Consider the following 14547-nt stretch of genomic DNA (forward strand, 5'->3'; position numbering starts at 1 on the left):
CGGTCTGCGGCGGCCACAAGCGAGCCCTCGTGCCATTGCTTTTTCTTTTTCTTGGTGGGACAATTAGAGGCACCTTCACTGGCGTCCTCATCCTGCCCCGCCTTGCCTTTGAGGTGGTCGAAGATTTCTTCGACCACTTCTTTGCCCGAGGCGTGGCTGGTGGTGATGTCGTGGAGTTCCTTGGTGGTTCGCGGGCCTTTGCATCCTAGTTTGTGAACCAGGGACTCGCAGGTGGTCTCGGACAGGAAAGCTCCTATAATGTCAACGTCGGCGACATTAGGTAGCTCGTTGCACTACCAGAAGAAACACCAGATGTACCCATGGAGGGTTTCACCGGCCTTCTATCGGTAGATCTTGAGGTCCCATGGGTTCCCAAGGCGCTTGTATGTGCCCAACTCTGGATTTTGTTGGACGACAGGTGTTCCAACCATGTTCGTACCGAATTAGCCAGGAACAATGTAAGGTTGTGGATAATAAAATCATCATTATCTGCACCATTGGCTTGGCAGGCAAGCCGATAATCCTCAAGCCATAATCCAGGGTTCGTCTCCCTAGAGTACTTTGGGATATTGGTTGGTGGTCGGTACCTTAGTAGGAAGGCAGCGTTGAAGATGTGTCGACCGAAGGCCTGAGGCCCTGATAGGCTAGGGCTCGGGCTTCGGTCCTCGCCACTATCATAGCGTCTGCCACGGCGAGGGTGATACCTATGGCTAGCTCCCTCTCCTAGGTCATCATGGGTACGCCTTCGAGCATTGAGGGTGTCACGTGCATCATGGTTGTGGCTGAGACGCTAATGCACCCGGATCGCGGCGCGCTGCCTGCCGCCTTGTGGCGCCTGGTGGACCAACGCATCCCTGCCGGGGCGCTCAGAGAGCGTGCATTGGCTGGCATCGAGCTTGCATCACCGAGACAACAAGCTCTCGGCCTACTGCACTGCCTCACGCTCGAGCAACGTGCAAATCTCATGGTGGGCCCAACGATCCTTGGGCGTCGTGGCCTCTGGAAGACCGTGGAGCAAGGCCATTGCGGTAGCAATGTTCTGGCTTGCATGAATGAAGCGAGGGAGGGTTTCATCATCCATGATGATCCTTCGGTTCACATCGCAGGACATGGCGCATGCGCGCCTGCCGTCTCCATGGCGCTCAATCTCCCGATCGAGCTCCGCGCTCTCCTGCTCGTGCTGGAGACACACTTCCTCGAGCTCTTGGTGTCGGGATTTCAGCTGCTCCACCCGCATGCATTATTGGGCTACTATCTCCCTCTTGGCCTCTTCATCGAGGTTGTTTGTTGGGGTAGCCTCCTCCTCATGGATGCTTCCGACATGTCCCTTAGGGGTACCATCATGAAGCATTCATGAGATGGGTGATGACTCCCCCTGCTAGAGTCAGAGGCAGAGGGCGACTCTGGCTCCTCTGCGAGGAGGTCGTGGAAAGATTCCATGACATGTTCGATCACCCCCATGAATTCGTTGTTCATGGGAGGTGGAATCATGCGTTGCGCCACAAGGTGGCTAACGGTCTCTGCGGCATTGCGGAGACCGAACGGAAGCACTACCGGGGTGCTCCAGATGAGGTGTTCTAGAGAGAGGGGTTCCCCTCCAATGAGCCACGCCATGTCATTAGCCTAAGAGAAGGTGAGGTGGCGCAGGTCCTCCCAGGACGGCTGGGGTCCCAGGGAGACGCCAAGCTGGCGCTCAAGCCTCCCGTAGTTGAGGCCGATGGAGGGGAGAGGTTGGATGGCGGCATGAGCCAATGCCAACTCTCCTCCCACCGTGATTATGAAGTCGAGGTCCCCAAAGCACACGTGTGCACCCGGGACCTAGCCGATGCTGTGACTAGCCATCCGTGGCCTGATGTTGATGTCGGAATGTGCAAAGGCCCCTACCTAGCGCGCCAACTATCGGTGTTTCGAGTAAACACAAACAAGTAAATTTGTGTTATTGCACATCTGGCCTAGATGGTATGCTAAAAAGACACAAGGTTTATACTGGTTCAGGCAAAATGTCTCTACATCCAGTTAATGGCTACTGCTTTTGTTATTAGCACTGAAAAGTTCATAATAGGGGTTACAAATAGATGAGAGAGGGACGTGTCCCAAGTCTATGATGGAAAGGTTGAATGGGTGCTGAGAGCTTGGTTGCTGCTCAGCTATGTGGCATGATGTGTGATGTGATCAATTGACCCCCTTAGTGGGGTTCCCTGCCTTCCCTTTTATAGGCCAAGGGAGAGCAGGGATTATAGATGGGAGAAAAGAGGAAAACTAGAGGCAAAGGAAATCATTCAATGACGCCGGGTCTTCTATTTCCTCTATGCAGGCCCCACTAACATGGTAGGTGGGGACAAGGATAGCTCCACCCTAGGCATCTGTCCACTGATGATGCCATGTCCTAGCATTATCAGCGAGTTGTCATGTCCCATCCCGCCCCGGTGGGCGGCACGGCGGACCAAGCTGCTAATCCACGGCCATATAGGGAGCAGACAATGCAGTGACCGCACGTCCGTGACTGTAGGTGATGCGAGTTTCCTCCTAGACCGTAGTGGTTGTCGTGAGCTTCCATCAGGATCTATGCCCAAGGGCAAATGATGGCGCCCACAACACTGTAAGAAAAATGTCGGTGCCTACAACACTGTTTTGGGCTCTGACATTCCCGGAGGCATGCAGGGCATGGCCCTTCTTGTCATATCCTGATGGTACTTTCCTACAAGCATGCATGGTATGGTCCTCGGTATTGCGGTTGACTTGAGTGCCCTACCTTATCTACATGCATCGTTATGAAGGAGGCGTGCTCAAACACCGGGCAAGGCGGAGCCAGCACCCAGGCGGAGCCGGCCCTCGGACGTCGGGCGAGGTAGAGCCATCCCCTAGACGTTGGGCGAGGCAGAGCTAGCCCCCAGACATTGGGCGAGGCGGAGCCAGCCCTCGGACATCGAGCGAGGCGGAGCCGACCCTCAGACGTCGGGAGAGATGGAGCCAGTCCTCAGATGTCGGGTGAGGTAGAGCCAGCCATCAGACATCGGGTGACGTAAAGCCAGCCCTTGAGAGTTAGCCTCAGGCAGAGTCAACCCTCGAGGGTTGGGCGAGATGGGGCCCGTGGCCGTAGCGCCCACCGAGGCGGAGCCAACCCTTGAGGGTTAGACGAGGCAGGGCCCATGGTCTCGGTGGCCAGATGAGAAGTGACCCAGCAAGCGGTGTGGTCGCGCTCTTGATTGTGCGGATGCATCAATGTTGACGGTCATTAGCTCCTCATCTTTAGGTATCCTAATATTGGTCCCTGACACAGCCCATCTAGAACCGTTTTCTCTCCTTGGTTGATTAAGCTTGTTTGTTCTACTTGTTTGGTGTTTTCCTTGCTTGTCAACGCTAGACAGCGTAGGATAGAAGACATGGAGATAACTCGATGGAATTCGGAATTACATTACATGAAGACGGAGAAGCAAGAAGCACAGGGATCAAAACCTAGGAATAAGGATATTATCGTCAGTGAGCAGAGGCAAGTCCTAACACCCACCTATCCCTATCTCTCCACCTTACATGCCATCCCTTAACCACCACCTCCTGTCCACCACAATATTTTGCTAGCCTCCACCATCAACTCTCCACACTCCATCTCCACCAATTAATAAACCTAACTTATAATACCTAAATTCTCATTGTGAATTAATGGAATTATAATGAATTATGAGCTAGACTATGGTATTGTGATTAATGATGATATGGTAAATGGCTACCTTGATATGATATGAGCTTAATAAACTAAGGATAATAACTATGAAATTTAAACTGGTAAAACTTGACTAAACCCCGATAGGGGGTGAGTGAGGGGTAATTTGTGTGGTACAAGTTACCTTGGCAGGTTCACCTAGTGAGGGTTCCTGTTGGGAAATACTCGCCTCGGCCACATAAGAACTGGTTCGTAGTCCCTCTCATCTAGTGCAATATTACGTACAACCACATGTCTATATGGGTAGACTTGATCTCACACCCTGTTAGATAGAAGTATAATCTCTACTAGGAGGCTGGTGTTGGCATCGGAATATCAAGAGCAGACATGGATGTTGTGTGATCTTCCATGGCTCGGTTGGCGTTGTTGCTATGTGATCCTCCACGTTAAGCCCCTTGACTTGGCCGCGTTCGAGCTCATTTATTATTGTTTATTTTGATGATTTGGTATCATCGGCACTATTATGTTGGGATGATTTGGTATCGTCCGAGATTATATGATGGGATGACATGGTGTCATCTAGGATTATGAGATGGGACGGTTTGGTATCCTCCCAAGGTTAGTGCATTTTCCAACCCCTGAGAAGCCACAATAGAGTTATATGGAAATCTAAGAATGCGTCACTTCGGGTATGAGGTCTCATTAGGCCTGTTTCTACCACCGCGCATGGCTTGGAGCTATGTGTATCATGTGGGGAAATTTGTACACCTCTGCAGAGTTTATTGAATCTATTCAAATAGCCATATCTTTGGAATGGACAGATGCTGGGATGAAAGCAACTATGATTAGACTTTTTTATGTGTAATGAAACTGTGATAATCTAGTAAGTTTTGATCAATTAAGTTGGTAAGTTACAATTTATATACCTCAGGCACTGGCAAGAAGGGTTAATACTCTCCCAGGACTCAAACTCCCATTTTATATAACTCTACTCCTAAATATATACATACACCTCCACCTCCACCACCATAAACCACTTCCACATACAGCCTCCGCCATTCACCTCACCTCTACCCTAAAGTTAGGGCCTGTTGAGTACTTTATGTACTCAATCCCCTCCATTCTATGTTTTTAGGAGAGAAGCTACAAGAGCACATACAAGGATGAAACTATCGATGCTATGTGAGGATAGGACAACAGGAGTACACATGAAGATGAAGCCGTACAACTACGCAAGGGAGCTACGCCGGGACTACCAGAATTAAGATATAGAATTGAGCTTAGGGATAAGGTTTACGTCCGCACCCCAAGTTGTCTATAGGAATGGAACTACGATTTTGTAGGACCGCTGTATTAAAACTCCGATATATATTATAAGGCCAACGGCCCAAGCTATGTAAATATGAACTTTGTAATGTGTCTTCCCCGTTATTAATAAAAGTATAGTTTTTTATATCAATCTTGTTCGATCTGTGCGTATCAGCTACTGATCTAGGGATTGATACGTGATGCACGTGGACCCTAAAGTAGGGGCCCGACACTGTGTCCCCGCCCACTCTAGCTCGTATTCATTGTCTGACAACAGACGTTGTCATCCTTCAGACATCAAACTAGATGGTGCCTATGACCGTTCCTACATCCACGACCTCCCGTGCTGGCTCTCCATCATCTGGCACTCAGCCGATCGCCTACTCTACCCCAGAACCTTCCCCATCCATCGCGTTGTCTAATGCCCCCGCATCCACGCACCCGGCCTCGGCATCGACTGTCCGCTCCTCTCCCCCTGCAAACGCTATGCCGCAGCACCCCATGGTGACTCGTGCTCGTGCAGGCATTCACAAACCTAACCCCTGGTATGCTCTTGCCACGGAGGCCCCTTTGCCGCCCTGACCGATTTCTCCCATGCCTTCGTCTGTCCGTGTCTCTCTCCAGGATCCGCACTGGCATGCTGCTATGGAACACGAGTTCCACGCTCTCCAGGCCAACCGTACCTAATGCCTGGTTGATCGTCAGCCTGGGGCTCATGTCATCTCCGACAAGTGGGTGTTTAAACACAAGCTGAATCCCGACGGATCCCTCGAGTGCTACAAAGCACGATGGGTGGTTTGCGGGTTCACTCAGCGCGCCGGCATTGATTTCGGGGAAACATTCATGCCGGTGGTCAAGCCGGCGACTATCCGCACTATGCTCACCATCGCCACCTCTCATCGGTGGCCTACACGACAGCTCGATGTCTCCAATGCATTCCTACACGGTCATCTGCAGGAACATGTTTTCTATCAACAACCTCCCGGGTTCATCGATGCAACGTGTACCAATGCTGTCTGCCTCCTCGACAAATTGCTCTATGGCCTCCGTCAAGCACCTCGTGCCTGGTTCAACCGCTTCGCCACATTCGTCATCGGCATTGGCTTCATGCCAATGCGGTCGGACTCGTTGTTGTTCGTCCTGTGCCATGGTAACAACATCGCCTACCTTCTTCTGTACATCGATGACATCGTGTTTACAGGATCGAACACAACCCTGCTCCAGCAGATTGTCGACCGTCTACGTCGGGAGTTTGCCGTCAAATATCTCAGCGAGCTCAGCTTCTTCCTCGGCATTGATGTCAAGTGTGACGCCACGAGTTTCCATCTGTCCCAGCACCGGTACGCTGAAGATATCCTCGACCGAGCAGGGATGACGAATTGCAAGCCCGCAACGACTCCTTTCGACGCCAAAGGGAAGCTTTCTGCTGATGGCACCAAGATTGACGATGCCAAGGCCTATCGTAGCTTGGCTGGGGCACTGCAGTACCTCATGATCACGCGTCTGGATCTTGCGTTTGTTGTCCAGCAGGCGTGCCTCCATATGCACGATCCACGTGCACCTCACCAGGCGTTGCTCAAGCGAATTCTGTGGTACATCCACGGAACGAGTCATCTTGGCCTTCATCTCCAAGCTTCGGCCGAGCTCTCCGTCACCGCCTACTCCGACGCCGACTGGGAAGGGTGCCCGGACACACAACGGTCGACATCCGGCTTCTGCGTGTTCTTGGGAGATGCTCTGGTCTCTTGGTCGTCCAAAAGACAGCCGACGGTTTCCCGATCCAGCGCGGAAGCCGAATACCGCACCGTCGCCAACGCCGCCGCTGAGTGCATATGGCTGCGTCAACTTCTCGGCGAACTCGGCTGCGGGATCTCCAAGGCGACCATCGCGTGCGGCGACAATGTCTCCGCTGTCTACATGTCCACAAACCCGGTGCACCACAAGCGAACCACGCACATTGAGCTCGACATCCACTTCGTCCGGGAACGCATCCAAGTCGGCGAGCTTCGCGTTCTTCATGTGCCCACCGGTGAGCAGTACGCTGATGTGATAACCAAGGGCCTTCTGACATCGACGTTTGAGGCTTTTCAAACCAATCTATGTGTTGTACCTATGGCGACTACCCCATAGACTGGGGGGGGGGTTTGAGACACTCAGTTTTGATAGTGGTTAGGCGCGGTGGCCACGACGTCGCCCGCGACCTGCGTCGCGCGCTCCATGCGCGCCCGTGTTCTGTAACTCTACATACATGTATTTATACCCACAGTGATGCAATACAAACACTGTTGGCCTAATTCCATCTTCCTACAGAAAATAAGACAGGAAAACTGGGCCATATCATGTTGTGATTTTATTTATTTATAACATCTGTTTTCCTTAAGATTATACATTTTTTCTCCTAACAATTCAAGCGGGGTTATCTTTGATTCGATGCTGGATAATGAATGAGAAAATGTGGTTTTATTGTACTTGAAAAAGAAAATGACATACATTCTCTGTCGGTGGCCAACCTAGCTCACTGTTAGCCCTCAGATTGGGAATGGAGGGCTGATTCATAACACATCAAGAGTGGTGTCACGGGTCAGTCTTTAGTCTGCGTCCTGATCCGACGAACGAAGGTGGAGGTGTCCATTTGCCATTGTGGTCATATTATATATGTTTCCACCTGCTCATTTTTTCTGAAAAAGAAATTTCTGTTTGTTTAGGAGAATTAAAAGAACTCTAATTTTACTAATAAATTACACTAAATGTCTTGAATATGCTTGCTAGCAATAATTTTGGTGAAACATGATACATCAGTACATCTCATTGCTGGTGAACACTCCTTGACCATGCTCTCTTGCTCCTATGTAGCCCAAAAGAGAACTCTTTTCTCTTTCAATAAATGATCAAGTGGTTCTTATTTGAAGAACCTTTGCCTTTTGTTTATCTTGTGACTCAATCATCGTGGCTCTAGTTTGAATCTAAGGTTTTAATTGAACTCATTCACAGGATCACAACGAGATAATTTCTAGCAGAAAACCACTACACATTTTTATTTATAGTATTGTTTGTCAAATATACACCTAGAACCCAAGATTTCAGGACTTAGGCTCAATAGTTCTTGACCTCTTAGGGAGCCAATCTACATGATAGGATCATACGATAGGCATCTTTTTACCAAATTTCTGGTTAAATGTTCAGATGTTTCACCTAAATTATTATTTGCACATTTTGTTCTTTCAATGAATCATATACAAGTGACTAAACATAATTTGATCTTAGCTTTCCAAGGTTGGTTGATGGTACCAGATGCTACCAAATGGCAGAAGCAATATATGAACCTTGGCCTGAACTAAACAACTGAATAAACATGAAGTCAGTTTCTCCCAACTGAACGAATATCACACAATGAACGGGAAGACAGTTCATTGGCTATGAATATCATACTACTGAATTAACATGAAGTATTAGCTGCCCAAACCAAGTTAGGATAGACTGCAGATGCTCAATAATATTTGAATATGAAATCAAACGGCACACACATCATGACATAAAAGCCCAAGTGAATGACCATATAAACGTTATGGAGGCATAGGCTACTGGATAACTTTAGTGTCTTTTCTGAGTCAGGCTAGGAGGCATTGTCAATTTGAAACTCACTCATCTCACTCCTACCATGCTAGATGAGATTTTTTTTTCATAGTTGTCACTTGACTTGATCTCATCCCTACCATGCTCAATGAGATTGGCCTAGAAGGCTTGAGCAATTTATCATGGAACATCAATGGTGGCCTCTGGCTGGTGGCCATTCATTGAAATTACACGCACTGAATAACTTGATGCAAATCAAATGCTAGTACATACATTTATTTCCCTATCTTTTGTTACTCTATAAATAAAGGAGCACTAGACCATTTGAAGGGGCACGACATACATGCGAGAGAGATTGCCGTTTTGTTTTTCGTGAAAATAGAGATGAAGTGTTCACCAAGGCAATTGCTCTGTAGTTAGGCTTGGAAGGAATCAGGAGGGCTCTTCACACAGTCTCTCGATGGAGATCTGCAGTGGCTTACCAGTGGTATTCACCATGTGCACATCCGGATAGTTGGGACGCCTCCATCGTCGTCAATCACCACATACGTACGTGAGCTTGTCACTGCTGGTTCTCACGCACCGGCTTTTGTTGAGGTCGACCTGAACATGGTGGCTAGTGGCATACTTAGGGCAGAGCAGGCGGAAACGACGTGTAAAAGCGGTTGGGCTTGTCACCTTGAAAAAGTATGCCTGTGATATGTCCAGAGGCAAGTAGAACTGTTGTTTCTTTTCATGGTTTTTCATTTTTCATGCTGTGAATTTGCAGCCCATTGGCATTACAAAAAAGGATTAGATTGAATGACTGGTCAATTGCTTGCATAAACAGTTAAACCAATCTAATCTACTACTTATGATCATATGTAGCAGTATTTTACACCAATGTGACGGTATAATGGAGCTACAACTATGATCTATCAAATGAACCATTATGTGTTATAGTGAGATCAGCGTGCACACATTCAACATGTTAGTGCATATGTTTACACGTTTTATAACTTGTGGATCAAAGTGATACAACCATTGTGAGATCATGTGATGAAAAATAATTGGCATTGCAAAGTGATTTGCATTATGGCATAAGGGTGATATGCATGTGCTACTTATTTATGCTTGTGATAGGTGTTGTGTGGATTGACTTGAGTCAAGTCATGGACTTGGGCTCGCACGCAGTTTGTGTGTTTGTTCATCTGTAGGTGTTGTTTGAGGTGGAATGTGGTCGATGACGGACTGGAACTAGGTTCAGGGAGGAACTGAGGTCCTATCGGTCATGGATGTCATGCGAGATGCTCGGGCTAAGAGAACAATATACGTGAAGACGACCACTCCGTGAGACGTACACAGTAGATGTACGGGCTATGGTGTGGTGTTGGTTCGGGCTGGTGCCGCTAGGACGGTGTTCTGATTGGTGCATGCATGGGCTTATGTGTGCATGTTTGGTTTGGTCAAGTATGGATCATGTATGGAGGCATGGAGTTGAATTGGCCTCTTGGTGCTAGATGTGCATACGTGTGGTGCATGGGAATAGTATCCAAGTTGGACACGTTTTTGAGTCTAACCGAATCAAGCTAGGAGACTTGGCTTGGTCAAGTTCCGATTAGAAAAAGAGGATTAGCTGCATGCTAGCAGTTTTGGTTGTGTGACCTGGACGTGGCGAGGTGTCCAGTCTGGTTAAAAGGAGAGGCGATCCAGAAGTGATGGCTGCCGTGGTGTGAATCTGAGCTGCATGCTGGCCAGGGCGTGCGTGGGTCATGTGGCCAAGCCTGGTTCGGTTCAGGGGCAGATAAATAGAAACCGAGTGTGTTGGTTGTGAGTTAGTGCCGTAGAGGACATCGTTTCTGTATGTGTGCGACGGAAGAACAGGAGAAGAGAGGCAGCGCAGGCAAAAGGGCTTAGCCGGCGGCTGTTTTTAAGGTTTGGGATACGTGGTGATCTTTGTAAGGATGCTTGTGTGCATGCATCTTGTGAACACATCTATGCAATAAAGATCAAGGTTTGACAATTGGTGTGTTGTTAATCTCGTTCCTCGATTTTGTTCTTTGTTCTTTTGTCTAGCTTTTGATTTTAGATTGATTTCTTATTCTTAAGCATAGACTTGTTCTGATCCATCTAAAATCGTGCTAAAGCATCAAGCTTGTGATCTGAGTAGGTTCATTGATTTATCTTTCATACATTTTGCTTAATCACGTATTCAGGGCTTGATTGATAATTCTGGTCACCATCTGATATAGTGATCTTGTTTATTTTATATCTCGAGTTCGAGCCCTCCGATTGACGTGATTCCAGTTGTGTTAGTTCAAGAATTTCATATACTTTAATCTGTGAAAGTTTGAGGTCCATTGGAGCTACAGGATTTGGTCGAGATTAATTTTATCAGAGGTGCAGTGTTCTGTCCAGAATTGAAAACGAGGTTTAATTTGGTTTTGTGTTTAGGGGGAAGTTTTAAAATTAGTTTTAGGCTTCCGCAATCATTCACCCCCCCTCTGATTGTCTATCTAAGCGTGAATCGATCCTACAAGTGGTTTTAGAGCAAGGTTGTTTTTCTAATTGATCTTAACCGGTGATTAGAAACCTATCGACGGATAGGTATTCGACAAAACCAATTTTTTTCGATGGTGTTGATTTTCAGTTCTGGAAAGCAAAGATGGAGTCATATTTAAGTGCAAGGCTTTGCAATATGGGAGAAGGTCTACAAGCCTTTTGAGGTGCCCGAGAATGATGTTGTGACTGCGGCGAACATGGCACAAGTGGAGGCAAACAGCAAGGCGAGGAACTTGATCATTCAAGGAATTGGAAGGAGCGACTTTGATCGCGTTGTGCATCTTAAATCTGCATATCAGGTATGGAAAGCACTTTGTGATTATCATGAGGGTTCATCTACAATTAAAGAGGTATGTCAAGATATGTATAAAAAGGATTACATGCGTTTTGAGATGAAACCCGGTGAAGCCTTAGATGATTTCTTTGCTCGCTTTAATAAAGTTTTAAGTAATCTACGTGCTGTTAATGTTACATATACTAATGCTGAAAATGCACGTCAATTACTTGGAGCTCTAGATATGTCTATATCGGAGATGAAAGTTACATCTATTAGAGAATCTACCGTCATGAGTACACTTACTTTAGATGTTCTCTATTCTAAATTGGAAACTCATGAATTAGATGTTTTTGCTAGAAAGAATCCGAATAAATCAATTGCTTTGGCCTCTCAACATAGCGAATCATCTTCATCGAGCTTTGTATTGTCATTCTTGTCTTCACTAACTGATGAACAGCTAGAGCAACTTCCCGAAGAAGAATTAGCACACTTCTCTTCTCGATTTGATAAAGCTTTGCAGAATGTGAGAATAAGAAAAACAAAAAGTGAAGATTCCCGAAGATGTTTTGAGTGTGGCTCACTCAAACATATTCGTCCTAAGTGCCCAAAGTATTTAGCAAGAATTGCAAGGGATGAAGAGGACAAAGAAGAAGAAATAGAAACAAGTGACAGGAAGAAGCACACTTTTAGGGACAACAACAAGAAGGGCTACCTGAATCGCAAGCTGGTGCATCGTGTTCTTTCTGCTCTTGATCAAGTCAACTTGAGTGATGTGGACACTGATAGCGAGGATGATACTCCCAAAGGTAAGAAAAAATTAATTGGGTTGTGTCTAATGGCAAGCAACAAAAGCTCCATCAACAGTGACATTGATAGCGACAGTGAAGGTAATGAATCAGAACCTTCTTATGATGATTTGGCTTGTGCTGTTGAAAAACTTGGTGCTTTAGTAGATAAAAGAAATAAAAAGATTAAGAAGCTTGATATTTTGATTGAATCTTTACATGCTGAAATTGCAAGACTTAAAACATTGATACCTGATGATGATTCTTGCAAATCTTGTGAATTAGTGTATGCTGAGCTTACTTCATTAAGGAATGTGCATGCTTCTACTTTAGAGCAACTTGAGGCTGAAAAAGATAAAAATGAGAAACATGTTTGTGCTCCTATAGAACCAACTTCTTGTGATAAATGTGAATTGCTTAAGTTGAAGTTGAAAGACGCCGATGTTAAAATAGCACAACTGAAAGATAATTTTGCTATGCATGAGGTTCTTTCATGCTCTAATTGTGGTAAAAAGGATAAATCTAAGAATGGCTCATGTGAAAATTGTGCTACCCTATTGAAACGTATTGATTACTTGCAAGGGAAAATGGAAACTAAAGTTTTGAATCAAATTTTGGAACAAAAGACTAGCACACATAAAACTGGTTTAGGTTTTGATCCTTATGCTCATTCTAAGACCCATGCGCCAAATGTTGTTAAACCTCTTGGTACCAGAAAATTTGAGATAGCAAATGAACCTAAAAATATGATTTTTAAATCTGCTGGTATTATGTCTTCTACTAATCAAGTGAATACAAATGTTGCTTCTACTTCTCAAGTTAAACATAAAGTTAAGTACACTTGCACTCATTGTGGTAAAGATGGACATCTAGTAGATTTTTGCTTTAGACTAGCTAAACAACAAAGGAAAGAAAAGGCTAAGGCTATGTCTCATTTTAGAAGATCACAATTTGTTCCACGTGAGGTTGTGTCACCATTCTTTGTGCATAGGGTGAATCAAACACCTTTTGTTGATAGAAACACAAGTAAATCTAAATCTGAATTTTTCCATAAGAATACTTGTGTTATGCCTACACGTGCTTTTAGTCGTGTGTCTCAGTACTGGATTCCTAATAAATGTTTTATGACTAACCCCAGTACAAAGGCCTCGACATCTTGTAATGCTATGTAGGTTTTTTAGATGCAGGATGTAGAACATGAGCTTAATGTATCTTGGTCTTTTGCTTGATGTGATCAAGACGTGGATTGTACTCTTCATTTTTGAGATGGCTTTTAAAGGATCATAAAAAACATTGTGAGCTATTCTACACACATGCCTTTACATTCAGATAAATATTTTTGTGGTATGAGTTGAGATGTTTGTTCACATACAAAGATGTACCCGCTTGCATGTTTGATCATGTTATATCATATATCATGCTTTATATGCTTTGATCATGATTCACGTTGTGCTTAATTGAATATACCATGATAACTCAACACATGTATCTCATCATGACTCTCTTGATTTCATCGGTTATTCACTTGAGGGGGAGCATATGATTTTTTTGGTGAAATTTCCTTTTTTTTGCGTAAGGGGAGGATTTTGAATCTTTTTGGCTCTTTGAGACAATGGTTATTTTGAGGGGGAGCTTGTGTGTAACACCCAAAAATTTGCATTCTTTCAAAATAGTTAAATTTGCTTTATTTGTGCAATTATGTGAGCATTCAAAAGTAGGAAATAATATTTTTGGTGAAATTAAAATCAATAATAAGGAATAGATACAAGTTGATGCATACATGTTGCTGCACATTTGTTTTTGAAATGATTAGTTTTGACTAAAATTTGAATTGAATTCAAATTCAACTTGAAAATGAGTTTGGAAAATTTATTTGGAAAAAGAAAAGGAATTTCTTTCTTTTCTCTCTCCCTTCCTCTCCTCCTGCTTTTCCTTCCTAGGCCGGCCCACTCGGGCGAGCTGGCAACTACCTCCACCGCGCCCTCCTCCTTCTTTCCTCCGCGCCAGCCAGCCTCGCGCGGCCCAGCAAGCGCGCCGGCCTAGCACCGAGCCGCTACTACCGCCCGCTCCTCAACCACTAATGACCCGGGCCTGCCTATCGGCGCCGTCCCCCACCTCCGCGCCCGGTCAAGCCGGTCAAGCCGCAACCGCCGCCGATCCACTTCGCGTCGTGGGAGCGTCCTCCCGAGCGCCTGGCCTCTTTGAAATGGAGTCGTGACCCTCCGCTGCACCCCCTGCTGCTTCCCCGCTCCACTCTCGCGTTCACCTGTGCACGAGGAGGCCGCAACCACCGCTCCGAGGTCTGTCGTCCGCCCCTCCGCGCGGACAGCCGTCCCCGAGCCGCCTCCGCCCCCGTTTTCCCCACGGTGAGACCCCCTTGCTCCCCTCTTTCTTCCCGTGCT

At 46.2% G+C, this 14547-nt stretch overlaps 2 protein-coding genes across 2 annotated transcripts; both read left to right on the forward strand.

Annotated features, from left to right (window-relative positions):
* Positions 1-5812: 5812 nt before the first annotated feature.
* LOC136507639 (uncharacterized mitochondrial protein AtMg00810-like) lies at positions 5813-7099 on the forward strand. Its single transcript, XM_066502297.1, has one exon. It carries the CDS (start codon positions 5813-5815, stop codon positions 7097-7099), a length of 1287 nt encoding a protein of 428 aa, XP_066358394.1.
* Positions 7100-11202: 4103 nt separating this feature from the next.
* On the forward strand, positions 11203-13317 carry LOC136507640 (uncharacterized). Its single transcript, XM_066502298.1, has one exon. The coding sequence runs from the start codon at positions 11281-11283 to the stop codon at positions 13315-13317; it is 2037 nt and encodes a 678-aa protein (XP_066358395.1). The 5' UTR covers positions 11203-11280.
* Positions 13318-14547: the final 1230 nt, after the last annotated feature.

This window comes from Miscanthus floridulus, chromosome 15, assembly GCF_019320115.1.
Source record: "Miscanthus floridulus cultivar M001 chromosome 15, ASM1932011v1, whole genome shotgun sequence".
Lineage (NCBI taxonomy): Eukaryota > Viridiplantae > Streptophyta > Magnoliopsida > Poales > Poaceae > Miscanthus > Miscanthus floridulus.